Below are 26534 nucleotides of genomic sequence, written 5' to 3' on the forward strand. Positions count from 1 at the left end.
TCTGCATAGACATGCATTGCAGTGCCCTGTGAAACGTGCACCTTTTAAAAACGCTACGAACAGAAGAAGAGCATTTAAATAAGAGCTTTGCTCATACAAGGGCGCTGCCTCCTGCCTGCCCGCCGCTTCCTCCTTGCCTCCATTTTCCAAAAGAGTTCAGGAAAGTCCGGGAATACCCTGGATTGTGAGTAGTGCCATCTGAACCCAGCATTCTGGACCATAGAGGGCAGAACAGCCTAGCCTTTGGACCTATCCTCCGCTGTGGGGTTCTGGCTCTAGGTTGCTTAATAGACAGTGGTTTGCATTATTTATGTGAAAACTACCATAGTTACGCAGGTTATGACCCCTTTTTATTCAAACGTTATTTTAATTGTTAATATTTATTTATTTTATTCTTTGGCCAGGGCGACTTTATACTGTTAAATTATATTGTTTTATATTATTTATTTATGATTGTGAGCTGCCCTGAGGCTTCAGTGAATGGGGCAGCATAGAAGTTCCCTAAATAAATAAATAAATAAATAAATAAATAAATAAATAAATAAAGTGCTGTGTCTTTAGGGCCTGTTTTGCTATTGTTTCCTTTGTCATCTTTGTTGTCGTTGCTTTATTGCATTTTCAGTGTAATTGTGCAGTACTTGGGGGTTTAATGCTAAAGCAATATAGGAAATGTCATGTGTAGATGTTCAAAGCTGGCCTTGTACTGAGACAGACCACTGGCACATCTAGTTTGATTTGGCCTAATTCAGCATCTTTAGAAGGCCAGATCCTGAAGCTGAAACTCAAATACTTCGGCCACCTAATGAGAGGGAAGGACTCCCTGGAGAAGAGCCTAATGCTGGGAACAATAGACGGCAAGAGAAGGAGACGGCAGAGAATGAGGTGGCTGCATGGAGTCACTGGGGCAGTGGGTGTGAGCTTGGGTGGACTCCGGGAGATGGTGGAGGACAGGAGAGCCCGAAGGAATGTTGTCCATGGGATTGCGATGGGTTGGGCATCTTTCCGGGTACTCAAAAGACAAAAGAATGCTTACCAACTTTCCTGGGGATGCCAACCTTTGCACCAGGGACAGCAATGCCAGTGAGGTGGTGTATCCACTCTGGGCTTCAGTCCAAACATTAAGGAGCATCCACAGGGCTGAAACAAAACAGCTCTCAAATCAGCACCATAGCTCCTTCAAAGTCCAGACTGAAACCTGGAGTGGATACACTGCCCCACGGACACAGAAGTCACCTTCCATTGCAAAAATAGGGCTGAAGCTATAAAGGAGACCATTGATACAACTCCCACACTGCTTAACATAAACAGGTGTAACCTGTTATTCTTACTTAAATCTCATTAATTTCAATGAGTCTATTCTTCATAGGACTAAAATTAGAAATTAAGGACCCTAGAAGTAAGGGCAACATGCGTTAAGTAAAATATTACTTCTAAACTGCCTTTGATTGACTATGTAAGAAAACAATGCTTGGATCTGAAGAATGGTGAAATAAAAGGGTTGCTACTCAATAAGCATTTGAACAAGAGTTGTAAAGGATTTATAACTGCTATAAATGGGCAGTTATCATGCCTTAGATGTTGAATAAGTCCTCGCGCATCACTGGATGTGAATGTAACTTTTTGCAGGCGACGTGATGCAGCACGGTGTAGAAAATAACCCTTTTATGTGGGTGACCCAACCAAGCACTTCTGCTCCTCACTTTCTAACCCTTGGATATATTTCAGCGGAAGTAAAGATGGTTTTGGTAAAATACATTTCAGCTGGTCTGCACTGTAATTGGTAATTATCTTCAAAGCCCTTCAGATTAGCACCTCTAATGGCAATATAGCTGGCTCTTGGATCCTTCAGAGAACATTTGACGGCATCTTTAGGCCATTTAAGTGGAAATGGAACAATTGCCTGCATCCGAAGATGAGCACTTTTACTGATGCCTGAAGAGGTTAAGCAAGCATTGTGGCAGCTGTAAAATTAATGGGTTGAGGTTCTTTGTGAAATCAACCTCCCCAAAGATGTAGTTGCCATTTTATTTCCATGCCACATCGGTGTACTAGTGTCTCAGCAGACAAACCATGAACTAAGCTTCATCTGGGTGGTGGTGACTCTTCAGCGGTGGGTTAGGCCAACTGCAAAAATGCTTCCCCTCCAGTTGATAAATGTCTAAACAGATCTTAACTAGTTAATCGATTATACAGACACATAGAAACACATGGGGGCAACACAGTATGGCGTGTATGAAAGAAAACATGAGCAAATACACGGAAAGAGGCAAAACAGCAAATATAACATGTCTGAATAGAGGATATACCATTAAAAAAGACACCTGTCAAGCAGTAAAGGTATGAATCTTTCCTTAGATGTTTTCATCCTAGAGGCTAATTTTGCTAATATGCTAGATGAGGTCATTCCTTCATAATAGACCGGGATGCTTTATCTAATATTCTAAATGGGAAGAAATAATTTGGACAAGTGAGAGTGTAGTGGGAAGAGGCCTAGAATTATGTGACATCTGAGGGCTTCCGCTTCTCCTCCAAGACAACCTAAAATAATGGTTAATATCCTCCGATACCCAGGCCTCATTTGTTTTTGAGGCTTAACTTGATCTTGGAAGCCTCTTTCTGCCACAACACGGCATCGGCTATGAACTTATCCCACCCGAAGCCATGGATAAGTTGGTTTCAAAGCGGCTGTACTGGTGCTACAGGATTTTGCTGCCATGGAGCGGTTGCCTGCTTTTGCTCCTTTGCCCCCCATAAAAGCCAAGCACATTGGTAAGCTCATAGATCTCTTGAGCAGTTTCCTTTAGGCCAACCCCTTTTGCCATCATAAATGTCCAAACAGGCTGAGAAGTGTTTTGTGGATGGGCTCCTATCACGAAATGTTCCTCAGAGCATCTCTTAAGACTTGGAATCCTGAAGCTTCCTGCCTCCCTCAAAAATGCATAGAGTAATAAGCTTACCCATTACTCAGATCACGCAGGGCAGGGGATTTAGAGCAACTAGGAGTGGGGAGATGGGAGCGCCCGGCAGTCCTCAGCACCAAACCTTCTGAAGAGGCTCATTTTGATGCTGCAGTGCAAGTTTGTGCCACCTGTTCTCCTCCAAACATTTTGGCTTCCAGTGATCACTCGCCATTGGTGATGCTGGTTAAGGGTGATGGGATTGTAGGCCAAAGCACCCAGAAGCCCAAAAGTTTGCAGAACCCCACTTCAGTGGACAGATAGTTAATCCTAGCTAACTCCAGGGAAGTACGTATCTTTTCCGTGATGCAGAAAGCTTAAATATAGGCTGAGCTACTTCAACTTCAGATCCCATAGACCTTTTTCATAACTGACCTCTATTCTCTTGGGAACCTTCCAAGGTCTCTTTCTAGGCAGCAGTAAAAGCAAAGGAAAATAACTAAAAATATCCTCGTTACGTTTTGATCCCACCATTATAGATGAAAAGTCTTTGCTCCATTTTCTTTACTGTTTTCTCCAGCAGTGGCCAAGGTATGTAAACCCCTGAATTCTACAAGCAAACAACCTCTCTGCAGAAAGCCCTGCATGCAATGGGGTAACATATCCCCATCTTTATAAAGATAAAAGAGCAGCTTAGGAGACTAATTGAAGAACAGTGCATCTCCTCCGATGCAAGTTTCAGCGAGCTTAATGGGGCTTACTAAAGCTACAATTCTATACACATGTAAGGGACGTAAACTCCTGAAGCTTTCTGAATGAAATGTAAAGCACTGCACTGTGCAAGAACTATTTTAGTTCGTGCTCTACAAGCTTGCTATTCATTGCTGCTACATGCAACCCCATGAACACATGTCCTTCACTTGCCCTTGACAGCCTTGCTTAACTCTTACAAGCTCAAAGGCTCTGGCCTCCTTTAGGGAATTAAGCCACATCCTATTTGGTCTTTCTCTTTTTCTGCCTTCAACTTTCCCAGCATCGTCTTCTCCAGTAAGTCTTTCCTTCTCAAGCTGTGCCCAAAGTATGACAGCCTCGGTTCCTTAATTTTTGCTTCCGAGGAAAGTTCTGGCTTTATTTGATCTAGGACCCTGTTGTTCATTTTTCTGTTTGTCCAGAGTACTCACAAAGCTCTCCTCTAGCACCATGTTTCCAATGCATGTTTTCTTCCTGTCAGCTTTCCTCACTATCCAGTTTTCACACATGTACATTGTAATCAGGAATACAATAAGAGTGGATGATCTTGGCTTTGGTCTGCAGTGCAACATCCTAACACTTACCTTTTCTAGCTCCTTTTTTGCTGCCCTTCTCAGTCTTTGAATTTCTTTGCTGCTATGAACTTGTTATGCTTTTGTTCCGTTTGTCCCAGGAAGACAACAAATCAAGTATTATGCTGTATAATCATTAGTGAACCATGAATTATCAGTTCCTAATCTAGACAGCGTAATAAAAAGCAGAGACATCACCCTGCCAACAAAAGGGTGTAAGGGTTATGGTTTTCCCAGTTGCAATGTATGGCTGTGAAAGCTGGACCATAAGGAAGGCTGAGCGCCAAAGGATTGAGGCCTTTGAATTGTGGTGCTGGAGGAGACTTCTGCGAGTCCCTTGGACCGCAAGGCGATCAAACCGGTCAGTCCTACAGGAGATCAACCCTGACTGCTCTTTAGAAGGCCAGAAACTGAAGATGAAACTCAAATGCTTTGGCCACCTAATGAGAAGGACTCCCTGGCGAAGACCCTGATGCTGGGACGGATTCATGGCAAAAGAAGAAGGGGACGGCAGAGGATGAGGTGGCTGGATGGAGTCACTGAAGCAGTTGGTGTGAGCTTGAGTGGACTCCAGGGGATGGTGGAGGACAGGAAGGCCTGGAGGAATGTTGTCTATGGGGTTGCGATGAGCCGGACACGGCTCTGTGACTAACACCACCACCACCACCAACTGCAGTTTTGAATCCCATATTCATCTAGCAACACGGGGGCTGTTACCATGTCTGGAGAAGTAAAAATCTTTTTCTTTAAGCTTCAAGAATAGCTTTCTTAAAGCTATTTCTTTAGCTTCAGCTTTTCTGAAGATGCTGATCATCTATAAATTGACATCCTTGCAGAGATTTATAATATGGCCAAGTGAGAAAGGATTGTTCTTGGTCATTGTGGTTTAGGTAACACCTGTTTGCTCCCTTCTAAAAGGACCCAAGCTCCACGGAATAAAATCCTCAGCTTGTAGTTGAGGCCGGACTTCCTGCATTCCATTTACAGGTGGGGTGAGCTGTAAACAACCTGGTGGTGACATGATTCATGAATAAAGAGATTATTCAGTTTATCTAGCATAAACACTGATATAGTAACTGACTGCCACTTATTTCTCTTTCCAACAAACATGATTAGGGAGTAACTCATTATTGCATGCACTTTGAAATTAAACATTTGCAATATATTATGCACAAAATATTTTCAAATGTTTGCACAAGGAACTACAGAAAGCACGATGTATTTCCCACTCGGCCAAAACTCACTTCAGACTCACCTCCCTCCTTGGCAAAGTTTAGCAATATCTTAACTAGCCCAGCAGAGTAAAATTTAGATCAGATGGTAGAGAGTGAGGATGCACAATTTAAGAGCAAATGATTTGAAGAGTATGGAAAGAGACAAGAAGCGAAGGGAGAAAAAAGAACAATGGCTTTCCTGAGGAAAACAGCGCCATGCAAGAACTAGTTCAAATAGCTCAAAACACATCAGGTTTTCTTAATAGAATCACTTTTATATGCCTCTGATGCTTTGCAAATGCCAAAGCAGTAAATACAGAATGTGTGAAATAGTTTGTGAAGGCAAAGGCAGCCCCTTTAAAATGAATATGGAATTGCTTCTCATCAACCGAGATCTGTACACTGGGTGCATCAGCTTCATTTTACAACGCAAGCGTGCAGACTAATTGAAAAGGAATGCAAGTGAAGAAATCTTCCTTGGCTGCGCTAGTTTTCTGGCTGGCTGAAGGGCTGAAATGAGACCGTCTACCTCCAGATGGCAACATAAAAGGTCTCAAGGACTGAGTGCAGGGGAGGGGTAGCTGGCAAAGATACTCTGCTCTCTGCTTTGCCAGGATCCCAGTTTGAAAAGGCACCATTCTTCCTCCGCCATGTCCGAACATGTCCCATGCACCTTTCCAGCTTAAAGGTGCTGTTGGAAGCATGAACAAGCTATGATTCCCAGCACGCCACTTTCCAGAGTCAGGATCCTAAGAGAATTTTCACAAGCCTTCCTGAGTCCTTATTATCTGAATGCTGGATTAATGACAACATCTACATGCAACATAAAATAAATTGAATTTGCACCACTTGTATACATAAAACAGATGGGAAATTGATTTAGCTGGCACACCATTTTTGTAGCCTCTATTTTCTGTGAATTCCTGTTTTTTCCTCTTTCCTCATTAAGATCTGTATAAAAGCAGCACTGGGACGAGAGCAACTGAGCAGGGTGGGCTTTCAGCTTCTGGATGGCGACTCCTATCAGCTCAGCCATTTGCTATGTGGAGTAGGGGGCCATGGGAGGTGGCGATTAACACCTCGAGGGCTACAGGTTCACCACTCCTGAATTGGGAAAGGAGAAAAAGTTCATGTTGCAGTGTGACTCTAATGTTCCCAAAACAGGCCTTTTAAAATGTTACACAGAATAGCTTCCTTCTAAAGGACTTGAAGGATTCAGCATTGGCTTTCATTGTCCTGACAGATATCAAAAGATTGGTGCATCTTCTGTACAAAAATGTTCTACATACCAAAGGACTGGAAATTCCAGCAACTAATAATGTATACAAAGTGTTCCCATTTGTTTACTTTCCTTTCTGTTTTAAAGATATCTCTTTACTACCCATTTGGAGCTGAATTGTACTGTTTTTAATGGACTTGCAGGTTTTCCTTTTTGGAGGTGGTATGACGGAGCTTCAACTTGCTCAGATGAAGTGGGGAATATGTGGATGTCCTTTTTGTAAGGCACCTGAATTTTAGTTGTGAGTAGAAACAAACTACAGAAGAAGAAAGGAAAGAGTAAAAACAGAACAGAAGCTTGTGATTTGGGCCACAAATCAAATAGGTAGGATGTTTGGTTAAGCTTTCCCATATTGGGCCAAAGAAATCAGTAAGCAGCAATGCCAATTTTAAGTCAATCCAGATACAATACGGGAGATCTACATTTCCTGACACATTTTCTTTGTTTAAAGCGGGGGGGGGGGGGACTGTGTGCGCATGTGCTTGATCAGTCACAGGGAATGCAGCTTTTTAAACCCCTTTTTCCTACACCGTTTTTCTGATTAAACCTCTCACCAGCAGCTACAACAGGAGGACACACAAAACTATTCCAGGACCCAGTGATGTATTTTGTGGGAGGAGAGAAATACATTTTGGGAGATGGTTTCTAGATCTTCGGTTAGCATCAGAATTAGCAGAAACATTCCTACTTTTTCTCTTGTGCCCAGGAAAACGTTGGAGTCAGATCATTGAAGTGCACTTGTGTAGCCCTATTTCTGGGTATTTTATGATAGACAACATTGCTGGCCAGTTTTAAAACAATGCTCTATTCAGGGCCATGCTGTACTACACAGAAATTGGGTCTTAAAAACAAACCAACAACTCAAAGAGACACTCATATCACGCTTGTTTTCTGTAAAAATGCAGGAGCATACTTTCCCAAGCTGAGGACTCGTGTTTGTGCTTTGCTTAATGCCACTTGCTGATGTTTTTTTATCCAATCTAGATTTCCCTTTAGTCTTTAAACCCAAGCACTGGAAATGCAAACCTTTACCAGTTACATGGCAGTCTGTAATCAATACAATGTATAATACGTAAGTTTCTTTTATGTACATTTCTTAATACAGGGTATTGCCCATTGGCTCAGAGTTGTAAGGTCACATATAGTGAAAACAGACATGTAAACAAACAAAGCTTAAGAACCCGTGAATTTAAGAAAGGCTAAACATGGCAAGGGAGCGAGGTGCTCTTCACAAACGGCAACCGTGCCATTCACAGCTGCTAACATGCCCACGGACGATCAGCTTCCTGCACAGGAGCTGGAATTGTGCTCTATGCATGTCATACAGTGTCAAGTTCTATCACAGCTAGTTCTGTTTATAAACTGTCTGACTTTAAAGGTATGGTGTCCACACCTGTAGAATTACTATTAGAAAGTGTGAAGTGAGATTTTTCTACTGTCTGCTAACACGAGAACCTTTGTCAGAGGCTGGGAAACTATTGGCTTTACAGGAGAGGTGGAGGTTGCTTCAGGTCCAGCCCCTAGCTAAATATTTCTGCCCAGAAACTACTTCCTGGAGGACAGAGGGAGCTCCTGGAAGCCAACGAGTAGAGAGCGTTGTCTCACCTCAAGTCACCAGTTCTACAAAAATGGGCTTTGACGACCTGGGTTAACAAGCTGCCCTTGCTTGCTGGGAGATTGGAAAGTGTCACTTAATCTCAGGTTAATCCTATTTTGCCCAGAATGATAATAAGACTTCCCAGGCCCAGCCAGCACTGGGGAATCCCCCGTACCAGGCCCTTTTGGCTCTGCCATGGTGCTGCTGCTGCTGCAGATGTGGGTGTCATTCTAGAAATATCCCAGGGCCTACAATGCAGGCAAGGAAGTGCCTTTTCCAACAAGAGGTGAAAAGGGCACAAGACTCTGGCCAGGTTAAAAAAAAACCCAGCAGGAAAGGCTCACAAAGATACTTCAAGTGTTGGAGATACAAACTGGATTTCAAACAGGCATGCCACACAATCTTGAATAACTTTAATAGCATTCATGTAGTACACTTCATTTGAGAAAGGGCCCTGGGCTCTGCTCCGCTCTCCTTGGCAATCTGGATTCTTGCAGGACAGGGAAAATGGCACCCCTCGACAGCCTGCATCACCAGGGTGAAGCGTGAAGTATCAATCCCGACAGCAGTGCTAGAGGGAAGAATGCCAAGATGGCTGTAGGACAGCCACCAAGAATGCAGCAACTCTTTTGAAAGACACAGACCAGAATTTTTCCACAGTTAGGTACCTGCAACAATAATGTCTTGCACCATGTAAAATATGGCAGAAATTGCCTACCAGAGGTTTAAAAAATCCCTGATGTTTTGTCGGAAGAAGAAAATACAAGTCATGAGCTCAACCTTGAAACACATTTTTGCAAACTAGAAGATAAGCACTGAGAACATGTTTCGCCTTTGCTTCACACAATGTGCTGTCCGGACATGGGACAAAGTAATGCAGCCAGATCAACAAAGCAGATACGGCAATGTTACTGCTGAACTAACCTGTGGAGCCTGCCTGGCAAAAGCAAGAGCCGTCATTTCCCAAAACGAAATGCTTTTTAAAAGGCAAGAAAAGCATTTTGCTTGCCCCCTGCCCCAACAGAACCTGGAAATCCTGAATATTCATTCCAGTATAATGTCCTTACAACACTGAGTTCACAATCACCAGCACAAGGAGTCAACATACTGCTCCTCAGCTGGCATAGGAAGCTTTAGGACTGGCCTATAAGAGTCAGGAAATGAAAAGGCAGCAGTATAAAAATTAACCCAGATGAATCTGATGGATGCGTTTTAACTCACTTGAGTCTTGATTGGCACTTACCACAGTAACTCTAGCTACAATTTGACAAATAGGAGACATGTGTCCCATGTTAAAACTACACGGTGTTTTCCCACTTAATGAATTAAGCTTCTGAATTGAAAACCAGGTACCTGAAGGCAGGAAAACAGAATGAAGCCATGTCTAGTGTATATGCAGTCAGAGACCAGCTTGTTTGATAGGTCGTGTAGTTGAAGCCCCATGCAAAACGTACCGTTTAGGTTTTCAACCAGAAGGGCAGTTCAAGGGGAAACTAAAAAGAGCGTTCCTTCAGGGTGAAAAAATAATTAAGCGAGCTTTAAAAAAGTATGAACACTTATGTTTCCAACAAATTCCGTATGTTACATTTCTGTATACACACAAATTGTACACACATTATTTACATGTGCCCATTTGGGCTGTGAAAGGAGATTAGAAGTCCATTGATAAGGAGCCCTGAGCGGTGTCCTCTCGCCCGCGCACGTAGATCTCGCAGGGGATCTCCTCCATCACCCGGTCCTCTATCACCTGCTCAGGACACTCATGCGCCTGTTTGAAGGTGTAGCTGCTTTTTTTGAAGGTGCTATTAAAGGTCTTCATGGGCTGAGGCTGTGCAAAGTCGTTGCGAAAGGGGAGCTCCATTGAACTGAGGTTGGTCCTGCTTTGCTTTACTGCAGCAGCTTGGGACCCACAGTGGTGATCGTGAATGCACCTGGAAGCCGTCGACGAGCGCCTCATTTTCTGGTAGTTCTCAAGTTCTTCGGACAGGTCAGCCAAGTCGGCGGAAATCTCTTTGTCTCTCAGCGAGAAGAGTTCATAATGAGGAGGATCAAAAACCTCCTGGAAGCCAGTCTTGTTGAAAGTGGCTTTGCAAGCAATGACCTTCTTACGAGGCTGCTTGACCTGGACCAGGATTGAGATGATGAGAAGAACCAAGACGATCCCTGAAGTAATCCCAATGATTGTCCCATGAGTTTTGGTGATTTGCTCAAACAGTCCTGTTTTCTTCTTCTCTAAAAGAGGGACAAAGAGGAAGCATGCCGATTTAAGTCTGTCTGATTAAGTTAAGCAATATCTGAAATGTGTTAAAGCAGTGTTGGAAACCTCTTTGAGCCGGAGGGCCAAAAGCAGTGTTGGAGAAGCTCTTGAGGTCTGGGCCTCAGTGGTGAATAGGACCAAAAGGGATAAGGCCCAAGATAACACAAATACCAGTGCAGTTTAGCTTACAGCTCTTACTGCTGGCAAATAAGCCTTAGGAAAAGCATTTCAACTCTTAAAAATGCAAATAACTGTGAAAAAGCTGGAGAAACACCAAAATCAGCAGTTGGAGAAAGGGTGTGTGGATTTCCCAGCAGAACCCTAGAGGGCCAAGGTGGAGAGCTCAGGAACACTAGATTGGGCCATGGGCCAGAAGCTTCACATCCATGTTTTAAAAAGTGTGAAATTTCTCAAATTCCCCAAAGACATGCACAGAGGTAAAAGAAAAGTCTGATGCTTTGGGACATGAAATGTGAGAAGTATGAATCAAGGCAAACTGGAAATCGTACAAGAAAGGGAAAGAATGAACATCACAGTACTTGGTGTGAGCGAACTAAAGTGGACTAGAACGGGACATTTTAGTCCAGAAATGACAAAATCAGAAGAAATGGAGTGGCTCTAATACTGAGGCAAGATGGAACAGGAAGAGGTTATAATGCAAAATCCAACCAATAATACAGATGCCCTTATTCTACCCGTGATGAATCTGTTCCCTGCATCTTATACATGACCGACCCCTGGATGGTTTTGGAAAGAGATATGGCGCACCTCTGCTACCGACTGAAAAGTAACAGTGCGTACAGGAGATCTGAACACTTCATATGAAAGCACACAAGATGGCACTATTAGATTACAGCAATTTTCTGTGTTTTACAACTATTAAAAATGCAAGCTTCAAAAGAAAAGGTCATTGTTCTGGCTGGCAAGAGGTATGAGTACGGATAAAATAGGACTTTCAGAGGGAAATGAGGGAATATTACTATTCCTTGGATATAAAGAAACTAATCTATTCCTACCACAAGTTAAAATAAGGTCTCTCTCAGTATCTCCCTAAAGCTGGGACAATGGGTTTCAGCCAACTCGTTATGTACCAACGCTGAACAGATTTCTAAACTGAAGGGATGTGAGAAACACACACAGATCTATCAGAATTGTCGTCTAGAAAATTAGCTTCGGTAAAAGACCATTTTGACGAGGCGTGATTAATGCCAGTGAAACAGAGACTGCCAAAGGCAGCTCAGTGAAATGATCTACAGCCGGTTTGCAACTGAGCTATTTCTGCGAAGCTGTAAAACAAGAAAGGATGATATTGTTACCAGAGAGATACAGGGTGGCACGGTAAGTGCATCTGTACCCTTCTCTGACTCAAACAAAGGAGCTACAAGGTGAAGAAACAAACAGTGCTTGGTATTTTATCAGCTGGCAAGTGAAGCACCTATAAAACAGGCTAGAATTCTTCCACAAGTCCCCCCTGTGCCACTCCTTGTATATAATTCGGCTGCAAAGGGGGAATTATTATCTGTGCATGGTCTTGGTCCTCGGAATCCTGATGAACTTTTCGCTTGTTCGGGGGGGAACGAAAGCGCATGCCAGGCATCCCGAGGTCACGGCTCCCTCAACGACTCACCTTTGCAGTGGTTTTCATCCCAGGGATAGGCACAGTTCTGAATACCGTTGCACACTAAAGAATTGTTGATACACATGTTGCTATGGCAAAAGTAAGTGCCGCCTGAGCAGGGGGCTGTGAAGGAGGAGGGGAAGGAAGGAAAGCAGGTAAGAAGCGGGGCTTACACTTGGACTGCTATTTAAATTATACTTTCATCGTTACGTGCATGACCTGGGATTTTAAATAAGAAGACATCTTCTGCATGCCAGATAATGGCGCATTTAGAATTTTCCCACCGCTGCGGCTGCTATTGTGTATCCACACTACATACCTGTTTAAAATAGCAAGGCGGTGCTGGGTTTCCCCTCAGCTGTGCTAACTGGTGGCAGTTCTTTTTAAGAGTAATACACTGGAGATGCGCCACCATTGTCCTCTTTTCCTTCCAAGCTAGCTAATTGCTTCAATAGTCAAATGTTTTCATTATGAACTATGGTCTTAAAGTTGTGATAATCTGTGCTTTGTTAAATATTGTGATTTAAAATATAGTAATCTGATGCTTAGGTCACCAATTATCTGATAACTAATCCCATCTGAGGTTTAATTATATTCCTTGTTATTTTCCAACTATCCTTACCCATGGGGCTTTATTTAAGAAAGGCGGTGTCTCTTAGGGAGTGCAGGAATGAATAGTTACAGATATAAATGGTCGACTGTTTGGGAAAGTAATCCAATTCTTAAACATCCAATTAATTACAGAAGAAACCCACATTACCACTATATTCTGAAAACCAACCATTCAGTATGTTGCTCTGCATTGAATAAAGCAGAAAACTTTCCAAACGGAAAGGAAATTAGCTCTAAGACAGCAGTACAGAACCTTAAGCACAACACCATAGCCTGGCCCTCTGGAGACTTTTGTGTAGCTTTTCTGCCATATGAAGTGTTGAGAGGCCTCTCCCAAGACTTTAGCTGCAGATAGTGAAAGCTTTACGTTAAACTATGCCAATATTTTTGGCATTTGACTCGCATCCCCTTCTGCCTTTTATGCCTGCCTTGCAGTGGAATGTGGCCTTCCTGAGAGCTTTGGCCCTTGGTTGGAAAAATGTTGCGCACCCATGCACTGAGAGATCACATAGCGCCATAGAAGTGTAGCAGATGTATTGCAAAGATTGGCAGTGAAAGATACAACAGTATCTCATAACCTCCTCTGCTGTAATTTTTGACTGATGAATCATGCAACCAACAAATCCCCCCACCCCAACACACCCCAAAATCATGACATGAAGCTTTGTATAGTCTGGAATTACCGTATTTTTTGCTCTATAAGATGCACTTTTTTCCCCCTCAAAAGTAAGGGGAAATGTCTGTGCATCTTATAGAGCGAATGTGGGTGTGCCTGATGCCCGGGACGCTGCTGGCCCACCTGCACCATGTGGCACCACCTGGCCGGCACGCGCTCGGCACGCTCTGCTCTGCCCCCCAGTGCAGATGAGAGCTGTGCCACTCAGGGGGAGGCATGCGGAGGAGGAGGAGCCGTGGGCTTGAACCCGCCGGCCACACGGAGAGACGGACTGCTCACCCCCACCGCCCGGGAAGATCTGCAGTGGAGGAGGAGGAGCCGCGGGCTTGAACCCGCCGGCCACACGGAGAGACAGACTGCTCACCCCCACCGCCTGGGAAGACCTGCCGCCACCACCGCGCCGCCCAGAAGACCACCGCCGGCATGCTGCTGGCCCGGCTGCACCACACCTGGCTGGCACGCACTTGGCGCGCCCTGCTCCGCCCCCCTCCTCCGGTGCAGGTGAGAGCTGTTAATCACAGGTCGGTGTGTGTTTTCAAATGGCAACTCGTCTTTTAATGAAGCCCATGGGGAAGTGATGGGGAATGTGCCTGTGATTATCAGGAAGCTTTCCATGGATCCCTCCTCTAAAAACTAGGTGCGTCTTATGATCAGGTGCATCTTATAGAGCAAAAAATACGGTATATGTTAAGATACTCCTAATTTAAAATAAAAGCAGTATCTCTAAGTAGTAGTTATGCAATTCATGCACCTTGGAAAAAGGTTCAGAATTAAGTTTCACACAATCTTGCCATCTTTTCTAAAAGTGTGCATCACAATATACTCACGATCCACAAATGATGTGAAGAGCATTCTGAACCTGCTTAATCTACTGCCTTCATCTGCCCACATTCGCACCACTCCGATACCTGTCTGCAGCATCACATCGTTGGCCACAGTGCTACAAAACTTTGCCTTCAAATTCTCGATAGAGCTGCTTCCATCATACACGGCCACAAAGTTTCTCTTGCATTCATTCGAATGTTCCATCTGGTAGTCCAGAAATCTCAGATAGATCTGCTCAGTATGGGACATAAAAGAATCGCTTTGAAAGGAGCAAACTAGCTAAGTTGCATTAAGACGTAGCACACACATAAAATTTATGAACTCAATTCACACAAAAGGAATAGATTGCTTATTTGTAAAACATATATGTTCTAGGCAGATATAAATGTAAGCTTGCAATATCTAAGTGCAAACTCCGTACTCCTTCACTCTTTTAAGCCTTAAAAAACATTGAAATATCCTAAGAGAAATTCCTTCTTGAAGTATGTGCAGTCCTCTTCCAGGACAAACAGGAAAAAAGTAGTTTTCCACCACAAGGTAGAATTCAGGAAACAGCTCCTTATTTCTGAAGTCTTTTTTCCAATCACAGAGCGACTGGTTTTTCCAAGCAGGATAAATTCATTTCCTAGTTGGTATAATTGAGGAAGCGGGAAGGGAAATTACATAATACTTTTGCTTATTAAGAAAGATTCTCACTTTCCTGATCTCTAAAATAATTAAAGGGGAAACTAAAAATAAAAAAAAAATCAGGAGGAACTCTGAAGCAGGAAAGAAGTTCACATTACAGAGTTTCTAAAGGGGTGTAAATCTTCACTCACACATGTACAAGAATTCTTTCCTCCAGAAAGCTGTCATTACGTACAGTTCATGTACTTATGTCTTGGCAAGAATATTCAACATTGTTTGGCAACCATTTCTTCATATAGGCATTCCTTTCCAGCGTAAGCGGGTAGTGAGTTTTCCTCTGGATTCCTGTTACGGTGTGCTTCACTAGGCTCAGAGAAGGATGATGTCCAGACAAAGCTAAGTTCAGGGAGTGATTCAGTTTGGCTTGGACAGAAGACTTAATAACCCACCAGCGCATTTCCAGAAGCTAGAATTCAGTCCAAAAAGGAACAGCAATGCCAAACCGTATTTAACAACATAGATATGAGAGAAGAAGGGAAAATAGTTGCCTTAAGCGACCCCACACACTGCAGTCCCTTGTTCCTTGTCTCAGTACCGTAGTGTATCGAGAGTTTTGCTTGTGCTTCTGTTCCCTCAAGCCATCTGGTCCAGCCCTTATAAAGCTAGTTGCCATGGGAGGAGACATATCCACATGGAATACTTATGGTGTTTCTATTTAGGGTAGTATTTATTTTATTTATTTGGAATTCTTGTATGCCGTCCCATTCGCATAAGCCTTGGGACGGCTTCCAACATATAAATAAGTATCTATACAAAGACATATAAAAACTGGAAACATCCTGGCATAATAATTTAAAACCAATAAATAAAATCAGCAATTATTAAAATAACATTTAAATAAAAAGGTCTTGGCCTGGCGCTGAAAAAGAAATAATGACGGCGCCAGGCGGGCCTCTCTGGGGAGCGCATTCCATAGGCGGGGCGCCACCGCAGAGAAGGCCCTCCTCTGGGTACTCGCCCTCCTAATATCCTTCACGGAGGGTTCCCGGAGAAGGGCCTCTGCTGCCGATCTCAAGGGGCGGGAGGGCAATTATGGACGCAGGCGCTCCTTTAGGTATCCAGGTCCCAAGTCGTAGAGGTTGGGCAACACAGTGGTACAGAAACAAGCACATACGTCAGACTGCTCCATTACCACTCCTTAACCCAAGTCCAGATCTACTTTCTGTGTTCAAGACCTGTTCAGCTTCCTTTATACATCCACTGTTCCTGCAGGCCAAAGTCCAGACTGACTTTCAGCCTTCACTGCAGTAGGTGGGTATGACCTCCATTACTTGATGCTTTGGATAGTAGACAACCAAGATGCACGGCAATCTCCATCACTGCTGAACAAGCCACGCCAAACTCAAGGGTTCTTCCACTGAAGGACATAATGTTAAGAAGCATAGCCTTTGGGCTTGGTCTCAGCTTGTTACTTATTTTCTCTGTTAGGCTTTTCAAGTCCTGAACTCCAATATCCAAAAAATAATTCAGTTAGTAGGGCTCTTCTCTAAATATGAAAGGATACTATTGGTTCATGTAATCTATATGAATAACTTGCAGCACACTCTTGCAAGTAAATACTGACCTGTCAACAGTAATAATTATAAGGAGGAACTGAATTTCAAGACAAGATGTATTGTACCTATTTGTGCTGGAAGCCATAGATAGGGAAACTGTGAAACTCTGCAGGACAAGTGAGAGAGCGGTGTGTGTGTGTGTGTGTTTGCCAGGCTCCCTTCCTGTACACTTGACTATTCTCTGTTGCGCCTGCTATAGGGAGAAGATGATATAACAGGTGAGAAGAGCAAACCTCGCTTACGAATCTGAGCCAGCTGTCCTTGATTCTGGGGTGGAGGATGTAACCAAACACAGGTTGAGCGGCTGCAATCCAGTGTATTTAGGGGCAGTGAAGACAGCCCCCAATCCCAGTCACCCTGCTTCTATCACGCCCTCTGTGTGCTGCCCAATGGAACTTTTCAGGGTTCCTCAGGCATTATTTTGTGCTGGCTTTAAGAATATTGCAGGCCTATCAGAGGCCTGCCGTGATAGGTTTGTGATATGTTGATCACTTCCAAGATAAAATCTTTTGCATCACCAGGACTCAGACTCCTGTATTATGACTGATGTATCAGATAAGGTATCCAGAGCACAGTCTTATGCCGTTTTGTTGGATGAGTTCCAGCTGGTACAGCTTGAGGATGTTGACAAGCTTCGAGCAACTGTTTCCATACTGGATTGCTGCCCCTTTTGGCTTATGAAGAAGGAAGGCTCCAATATGGGAAGGCTCCAATATCCACCTGGCAGAGAAGGAAGAGCAGGCTGGGCCAGGAAGGTGATGAATGAATGCCTCCTTGGAAAGAGGAGTCATCCTGGGTTGCATGGAGGAGGTGGCTGTGAGAACACTCCTCCCTAGACCCAGAAGAGGTTAACTACTGTAGGCTGGTGGGAAATGTTCCTCTCCTGGACAAAGTGCTTAAGCAACTGCTGCCAACCGACTCCAGGTGCTCTTCGATGGGATCAATGATCTGGATCCATTTCCGTCAGGGAGCAGGCTGTTTTGGCACTGAATCAGCCTTGATCTCCATCCTATATGTTGGGAGAGAGGCAGATGGAGTGTGATCCTGTCAATTCCTCTCGATGCCTTTCAATACTATTGACTATGGTATCTTTCTGAGGTGACTACCTGAGCTGGGAGTGGAAGGTAATGTTCTGCAGTGGCTCTGCTCCTACGTGGAACGCTAACTTCCGAAGGCTAAGCCCCATGGACTCTCTAGCAGGTGGTTCCACAGGGGACAGTTGTGTCCTCCATGTTATTTAACACCTGTGTGAAACCACTGACTGGGGCAGTCCAGAGTTTGGAGTGCACTACTATCTGTCTATTGATTTAGCAGCTTTATTTCTCTTTGACTCCACATCAGGTGAGCCTATATATATGCTAAATCACAGTCCAATGGATTGGATGAGGACTGAAGCTCAGTACAGATAATGCTGTTGGTGGGCGTGTCTTCTGATCAAATGGAGGATGCTTGTTCTGGATGGGGTCGTGAGCTCCCTGAGAAAGCAGCTTCAAAGCGTGAGGTTTCTTCTCCAGTCATCATTATCATTGAGGCTCTGGTGGCCCCAGTAGCATGGAATCCCTTTTACCAGCTTCAGCTGGTGGGCCACCTATGCCCATATCTGGACAGGGAGAACTTGGCTTCAGTAGATTAGATTACTACAAGACACTCTGTGGAGGGCTGCCCTTGAAGACTGTTCAGGAGCTATAGCTTGTGTGAATTGTGGCAGCTGGACTAACTGTGAAGAGTGACCAGAAGGTATGAACACAGAATACAAACTCTGGGGCCCCAGCATCGGTGGCCTGTATGTTCCTGAATCTGATTCAAGGTACTGGCTTTAACCGATAAAGCATTTCATGGTTCAGGGCTGCAGCAACTGAAAGAACACCAAGCCTGTCATGGACATACCCAGATACCACAAGCAACATCTCAGACTTCCCCCTGAATAGCTCCTACAAGGGAGACTTGGAAGGTGGCACCCAAAGAGAGGGCCTTCTCAGCGGTGGCCCCCCGATTATGGAATGTTCTCCCCACAGAGTTCTGCATAGCAACAACATTGTCATCCTTCTGCAGCCAGATTAAGCCTGTTCTCTACTCCCAGGCATTTGATAGGGTATTTATAGTAGTCATTTTTATCAGATCAAGCATCTTATTGTAATTTTTAGCTGTTTAAAATAGTTCTTAAATGTTGTTTGTTAAAGATTATATATTTATTTATATTGTTATTCTATTCTATTTGTAGTTTGTAATTTTTTGTCAGCTGCCCAGAGAGCTTTGGCTATTGGGCAGTATAGAAATGATTGGAATAAATACTTTTACAACTAATGATGATTATGCTTAAGCTATAAAGTTCTAAAACAAATGGGGTTACATTCAATGTTAGTCCCAGCATAGAATAGACCAATTAAAACGCCTGAGACTTAAGACAGACTAAGACTGGATAAAATGCATGGTCCTAAACCATAGCAAGTTAAGTCCACAAGCATAAATAATCCAATCAAGACATTACGATTTAGGAAGATAAAATCCAATAAGAATACAACTGACGATGTCTCTCCCAGCAATATTCCATGACATTTCTAAATAAGCATCTCTTTTCAAATATAAATGGGTCAGGATGGAGATTACTTTGGGTATGCAAACTGGTGTTTATATATCGCTGCTCTTTATGTTCAACAACTCATACTGTACACAAGTATACCCACTGCATTCCCTTGTTAGACTGAAATAGCGAAAACAAAAACAGAGGATCTGTATTACGTTGCTTCCTAGAAAGGAATCCCTATTTCTGTTGACAGAATCATCCTTTATACTTCTGATACCTAGTTTGTGAGCACTCGCTTGTTTACGTGAGACAGTCAGCATCAAACCCTTTTCAAATCAATATTTTTGTTGCACTGCAGACTATACAGAGAGGGAATCTGAACCAAGAAAAGTATTTCTCTGTTCATAAGCATGGCTAGAAAAATGCGTCATCAGAAAAAGATGTCAAAATATGAGCAGACAGATTTTAAACCCCACTGGACTGATTATCTCCTTAAACCTGGCATTATACGACAAGTCATCCAATGTTGTAAAGGTGTAGACTATTCTGCAGTATACTCAGAAACTGTCCACCTAAGCAGCCACGCAGACCTGAAATATTCAAACAGGGCCTTGAATCAAAGAACCAATTAAAACCATATAAAACCACCCCACAACCAAATTCCACGAGATGGCTCCTGTTCAATTCCCTGACATGTAATTGATAAAAATCTCTATTTCTGATCTGAAAATGTAATAGGTGACTTTATTTTCCCATCAGCATTTAATCTGAGAGATAATATCATCTAGACAATAGACAGCAAAGTTAACTAGAGTTGTCTTTTCAAACTTGGAAATACAAGATTAGATACATAACTATATCAGCAAGGTTCACAGAATCATATACTAGTAGTTTCCAATAAACTGGGCAGCTTGTGCCTGAATTTGAGTGCCAGATCTTGAAACCAGCTCAAGCCACATAATAAATGGATTTTTTTTGGTTCACAATACCTGGGTTGGACCACGGTTAATATAAAGAACAGTCACAATGAGGTGGGGAAAAAATCCAGGTTGGAAGGAGCCTTCCCAAAATCAATAATCCATCTTTTAATCTCTCAGAAAGTTTCAGGTATAGTGCTTATGAGTGCAGTTTTTATAAGTAGCTGAAGTGTGCAGGGCGCAAGACAGAAAGTAACACTACTCCTGGGCACCAGAAGCAGTCTATGAAAGCAGCATCTATCTTGATTTCCCACAACCACCAACAGGTAATTAATTTCAATGAGAGAGGCACAGTATGCAAATCATTACTAATGGCCAACCATTCCCAGCTATTAATGAACTGAAAGCTTCTTGCACTGAAGTGATTCAGTGGACTCACCTTGGCATTCGGTGTAGCTTTAATTGTCCATATGCAATCCACCGCCTGCTCTGGCGTTGTTTTCTCTTCTTGTTCTACCTGACTGGAACGCACTATCCCATCAGCTCCGGAGAGCTCAAATTGGCAATCTAGAATAAGGCAGACACACTGTGCTGTCAAACCAAAGGCAGGAGTGACTTAAAATCTAATGAACAAAAGAGATTTGTACTGCAATACTAGACCTGGGATGGGATTTAAAATACCTCCTAGGTATGTGAAGTCAGGATCTATAAGAGAGAAGAAAAATATGAATGGTTGGGAAAGGAAACTTTGAATTTTCTCAAGGTATAAACAGATAGGAAGATACTGAATACACCAGAAAAATACAGTATACTAGGAAACTGAACAGGGAATGTAAGTTTCCAGATCTCCTGCAAGAATCAACAGCAGAGGCGGCAATGCCTCGTTGCGTACAACTCCATGCTTGTGTGTCTGAGAATAGGGGGTTATGCCCATTTTCCTATTTAAAAATAAAATCACTCCTAGATGAACCTGGTTAAGTTCAAGTTCTGTCACTTAGAATCCTGGGTTGATTTCTGCTTATTATGCCATGTTTACTCTGCTGCAGTCAAGAGCATCATCCTGTGAAATGGTAAAATATGTCGCATGTTCTACTTGCAGCCCTCAACAAGGCACAGATGTGCACAGAATACATTGGAATGATTTTGATTTGGCACACTGATAGATGAATTCAGCATAATTTTGACACATTATTAGGCAAAGAAAGAAAAACTGGAAGGTCTTTTTTACCTGGTATAAATGAATACTTTGCTTTAAATCCCTGTCCTTCTAGTTCTTCATCTGAAGTGAACTTTATCCACATAAATCTCCCTGTTGATCTAATTAGGGTAGGACTTTTGAGACCACAGTAACGATCAATGAGCGGGGAGAAACCGAAAGGTCCATCTCGAACTTCCAGGTGATCAAACCGGCATTCAAAAGACGGCTCTATGTAGTATGGTTCATCAAAGGTCAATTCTATTCTTTGGCGAGGGGCAGCTATGGCAAAACCAAAAAGAATCCAACTCAATACAGCTTTCAGCAGCAAGGAAGGAAAGCAATTCTTAAAACAACATAGCAATTCATAAGACTAGATTTAGAGTTAATTACCACCAATTATTTGACTATAAATAGACTTCTTTGCGAACCGCATAATCTCATGTAGGTCTACTCAGAAGCATGTCCCATTGATGTCAGTGTGACTCACTTCCGGCCAAACAATTAAGTAAAGAATTACTACTGAAGTCCTCTTTTGAAGTGCACCAAAAAGATACATAAATTAGAGACACGAGCGCCATATGGATTTGATTCAAAAGTTATAAAATTTGTCCCAATATGCTATGATCATGTTTAAAAGCTAATTAAAATCAATGAATGTTTTTAATCAGTACTTGTTCTTGCATTTATAGCCTTCCTTATTAAAATAAAATCTTCACAAGCAGCTCAAGTAAAAGCAACATAAGCAATATTTCTCCATTCATAAAACAAGATTAGACAGATAACAAAAGCAGAAATAAACATGGGACTTGTAGCATTGCTTTGACTAGAGCACAGTTTATATTATGAATTCAAGCCATTCTGGCTGGAATTGAAATCCACGATTGCTTCCAAATACTCATCTTGCACTTGACCAGTGGAAGCCTCCCTTCAAACGGAAATGCCTCTTCCAGAGTGGTGTTTGCTGCCAGTGCTCCGGCAGGGAGTGAAAGAGGGAAACTTTCCCATTTTCATCCCCGTCAGAGTTCTGAGGTTGCTCAGGCTTCCTTCCAATGCTATTTCTGCAAACAATAACATGCATGCTATTGGCATTCATGTATCTAACATCACATCTGGTTTGGCCCAAAGCACAAAGTCAGGAATTCATTGCCATATAAATCCACATATAGAGCTCTTTGACTTGTCTGTGGATATATAGCCTGCAATTTATACCCAGTCCCTTCTTCTACTAGTTGCCCCATCTCCTAGCCATCCATGGGAGGTAACACAAAAGGTAACTGCTTAAGCATGTGTCACAAATATAAAACTAACCTTAGGAAAATGGTAAGATGAAAGGCGAGCACTCTGTGGTGAATGGAGATTCTTTGACTTTAAGAGGCTTCGGAGTGCTCACAGAAGGGAACACAAATTTAGTGTGGCTCCAGCGGATCCTAAGATTCCAGAGCCCTTTTGAACTACTGGAGACTGAAAGCGACCAGTGTATTCAGTGCTGATAACACGAAAATGCACACACATTACACACTTGCTGAGTTCTGGGCTGGTGAATTTCAGAATGTCTAGCTACTGCATCGGCATTAAAATCTGCGTTCCTGGACACACCGCCTGAAACCAGTCTTAAGTGTATTTTATTTAGGTATCACAGAGCTGAGTTTAAATGTCTCAACAGTCATACTTTCAGCAGTGGAGCGCTCCCCCCATAAAAGGTAAAGAAGATGGCAATACCTTCCAAAATGTAGACACACTCCTGGTTGGGAGGGTAGAGATTGGGGAAGTTTGGTGAAGCGAAGTGGCCTCCGTTGCTTGTTCGTACCCAGTCACTACACTGGGGAGATGCCATACGGTTACCTCCAATACCCTGCCCAACTTTTGAAACAAACAAACAAACACACACACAAGAACACAATTATTGTCATTCCAGGAAATCTGCACAAAGAACAATCAACACAGAAAAGAAAGCTTTGGGGAGTGTCACCGTTTGACAAGCAAGAGGTAGAGCATTGATATGGATTCTCTTGCCCTTAAATCATTTTTGTGTTGTGAAAAATAGTACCTGCAACAGCAAAAACCTGCACTAAAAACCTGCATTCCATTGAAAGGAGTGTAAAATCTGGTACTAGCTAAGTTCACTCCACACGTTATTCTGAGAGCTGCTGGTCAAGTCATTTTGCATCTGGATTGGCTGAGCGTGGCCTTCAAGCATCCAAACGCTACATTAGATAAAGCAAACTTTTAAAGGAAAAGCAGTCAAGTTACTTAATTTGCTGCTCCTACAAGGATGTAAGAATGATGCCATGAAAAGGACTCCAAAATTTCATGCCGGGCAAATTCCTGGAGGAAGCACTGTGGTTCAGACAAGACAAGCCAGCAGACTGAGAATATGGGCATTGCAGGTAGCTTCTATACGGAAGCTTCAGCTCAAAGATTTTCGCAAAGATTTCTAGGAACTCTAGAAGAGGCTGTGTTTTGTGCTGTGGCATCTGTACTACTTTGTGGGGGGGGGGTAACCCCTTCCTCAACCTCTTCCTAATTCAAGCACTTTCTTCTTTTCTTTGCAGAAAGTGAGAGTAAGAAGTAGACAGCGATTTGATCTTCCTTCTAAAAGAGAGAGACTTGAAATGCAAGGGTAAACACAGAGCATATAAGCATCATGCGAAATACTTAATGCCAAATGTATTTCCACATAAGCTTGCCAAGTGTTAATTAGTCAACGGTGACTTTTTTTCCATGAGTGCTTCTTACTCAGGGAGCAATTAACACATACTATTGCCTTGTGAAAAAGTTAATCAGCCTAGGCTTTTAATGTCAACTTCTCAATGTGTTAGGTTAAGGAATCTGATTCTTTATCTGTATGGATCCATCTTGGAATGCTGTGTGTGTTCCATCAATGGATGCTGTGACCTTCTGTTCTTTCCCTCGACCCTTCTCTTTCCCTCATGAAAGCAGGAAAAGCTAGTTTCCGTTAAGCTAGAGTTCCCCTTTATATCTGAACCAGGGAACTCCAAGTTAATTTTGGTTAACACAGTTAATTGGGGAAGTCTGTCTTGATGGAAACCAGGTTCTTTGCTAGTCCCAGAAGAGGAAAAGGAGTGACACGGAGGAAAGGTACAGGGTCGGCATTCTTCCATACACGAACATCTCTGCATCCAATTTGAAAATAAAAAGTTTTAGATACTTCATTCTTCTTTATCTTTCCAAATGAACAAATAAATAAAACTTGTTTGAACAAATAAGCCAACTGAATTCCATACTGTAAATGTACAATTATAACACACTTCTCAGAACATCCTTTACAGTACCTTGGGTTTTTTGAGCCACAGCAATTCCTTCCACTACCAGTATAGTAATCAAGAACACTGGTGAGACAAAAGCGAAACAAAAAAATGTAAATGTATAAATAAAGCAGGAATCACTGTGTTTTAGCTTAAAGCACATGCTGTTTGTCACTCTCAGTCTTACTTGATCAAGTTCACTTATTTAGAAAGATGGCACTTCATAAAATCCCACAACTAATTCATATCCAGTTGTTTAAGAATGCTTGTCATCACAACTTGGATCTGTTGTTGCAAACTTAAATTTCATTCACGTGCTAGATTTTTACTATCTCATAATGGACCAGTGCTGTAAAACTCTCGCTACCTTGCCAATATTTCCCCCTTCTATCGTGGATAATTCAGGATTTTTAAAAAACTAGCACATCAAAGCATTTCAGTATAGAAATAACACTTCATAATCAGTGTCAATGAAAAAAGAAGTATTAAAGAAATATGGCAGAGCAGAGAAAACAATGGGAATCTTTCTGACCCCTATAATTGGTTTCAAAAATGAACAAGTAATTCCCACTTTTATTCAGATTATTCTGTCTCCTGATAGTTTTCATCCAAACCAAATCGCCTTGGTTACTTACATTTGACACTATGCAAGATTTCTATTTTTATCAGAACATGCCATTTCCCACCTCCTTGCAATCTATTTAGTCATTCTATTTAAAATTAATTCTATGTCATCATCTTTCTTTTCTTCTAGCCAAAAAACAAAAAAAACCCAGCCCCAAACCAAACCAAACCAAACCAAACCAAACCCAAAGATCCTAACCAGCCATGAATGCCAGCTGTAGCCAAACAGAGGCCCAGGAGCCGCATGTGGCTCTTTGAGATTATTTTGTGGCTGGCTGCTCGCTGCTCACTGCCCTTCACCACCACCCACAGGTGCCTGACATTTATCACATGTGGTAACATCTGACATTTACTGCATGTGGCTCTTCCGCTGAGCAAGTTTGGCCACCTCTGCTATATGCTGTTATTTTCTCTATTAATTTTCTGTTCTTTAGGAAGAACAGAAGACTTTAGGAAATGTCCACCAGCAATATAGAAAACCCACATTTAAAGGAGTACATATACAGAAGTCCAAGTTAGAATAAAAGATTTTATTCTGGCTTAAAAATGTCAAATACCAAATGCATTGTTCTTCTTTCATATCCAGTGCCATGCAGTTGTGTGTTCCATGGCTTATAATGTAATACAACGTATTTTCTTCTATTAGTGCAAGATTTAATTCTCATTTCCTTTTCTGGATCAGAAACGAACACCCTAAAGAATGGTTTGCTAAGTATATTCACTTTTTTCTTTGATTACTTCTAAAATAAACATATTAATTCATACTGTGTATTGATCTTAACCAATCTTTAGAATTCAATTCAGAAATGTTTGAGATTGCAGTCCTATGTACATTTACTTGGGTGTGTGCTCCATTGAACACAACAAGACTTATTTTCACAGGATGGTGCAGCAAGCTTTTGACACCAATAAAACACTGGAAGATGGTTCATTCCATTACAGGGTTCTTTATATGACTATATAGTTCCATTAATACCTCCACCTCCTCCACCACCACACACCATAGTTATGTTCAAATCTTTCCCAACATTAACTGTTAAAGTTAGCATTTTGGTTAATTATCAATAATTGGGGAATGGTTTTTCCTTTGTAAGAACTACAGAGGGCTAAATTTATCAGGGTGCAATCTTGCCAGGTACCTGTCTTTCAATCCTTAAAATAATCAGAGGACCCCCCCCCCTCAATTGACTAGGTTCTTTTATTTGAAATTAGAATGATAAACGCACCACTTCTTGGAGCTGTCACCTAATTCACATTTCTAATCAGTTCTGTAAAGAAGCTTCCACTCTAGGCTGTCAAAATGCTTTCTCGGAGTGTAGAAATAAAACTCCATTGGTGTTTTTCACTATTATACTTCCTTCATGTCTTGTGTTATCCAAAACAATACCACTCAGGTCTAGAAAGATATATTAAGTTTTAACTGATTTGAAAGAATACTGCAAACATATTTAAGAGCCAACTATAC

At 42.3% G+C, this 26534-nt stretch overlaps 1 protein-coding gene across 1 annotated transcript; it reads right to left on the reverse strand.

The window, feature by feature from the left end:
* Window positions 1–9770: 9770 nt before the first annotated feature.
* On the reverse strand, window positions 9771–23072 carry NETO2 (neuropilin and tolloid like 2). Its single transcript, XM_044427859.1, has 7 exons — window positions 22899–23072; window positions 21210–21458; window positions 20663–20686; window positions 20421–20548; window positions 14300–14528; window positions 12194–12307; window positions 9771–10541 (listed from the first exon to the last, which is right to left on the reverse strand). Exons 1-7 carry the CDS (start codon window positions 23011–23013, stop codon window positions 9961–9963), a joined length of 1440 nt encoding a protein of 479 aa, XP_044283794.1. The 5' UTR covers window positions 23014–23072; the 3' UTR covers window positions 9771–9960.
* Between the last annotated feature and the right edge of the window lie 3462 nt (window positions 23073–26534).

Source organism: Varanus komodoensis, unplaced genomic scaffold (genome assembly GCF_004798865.1).
Source record: "Varanus komodoensis strain SLA01 unplaced genomic scaffold, ASM479886v1 scaffold19, whole genome shotgun sequence".
Lineage (NCBI taxonomy): Eukaryota > Metazoa > Chordata > Lepidosauria > Squamata > Varanidae > Varanus > Varanus komodoensis.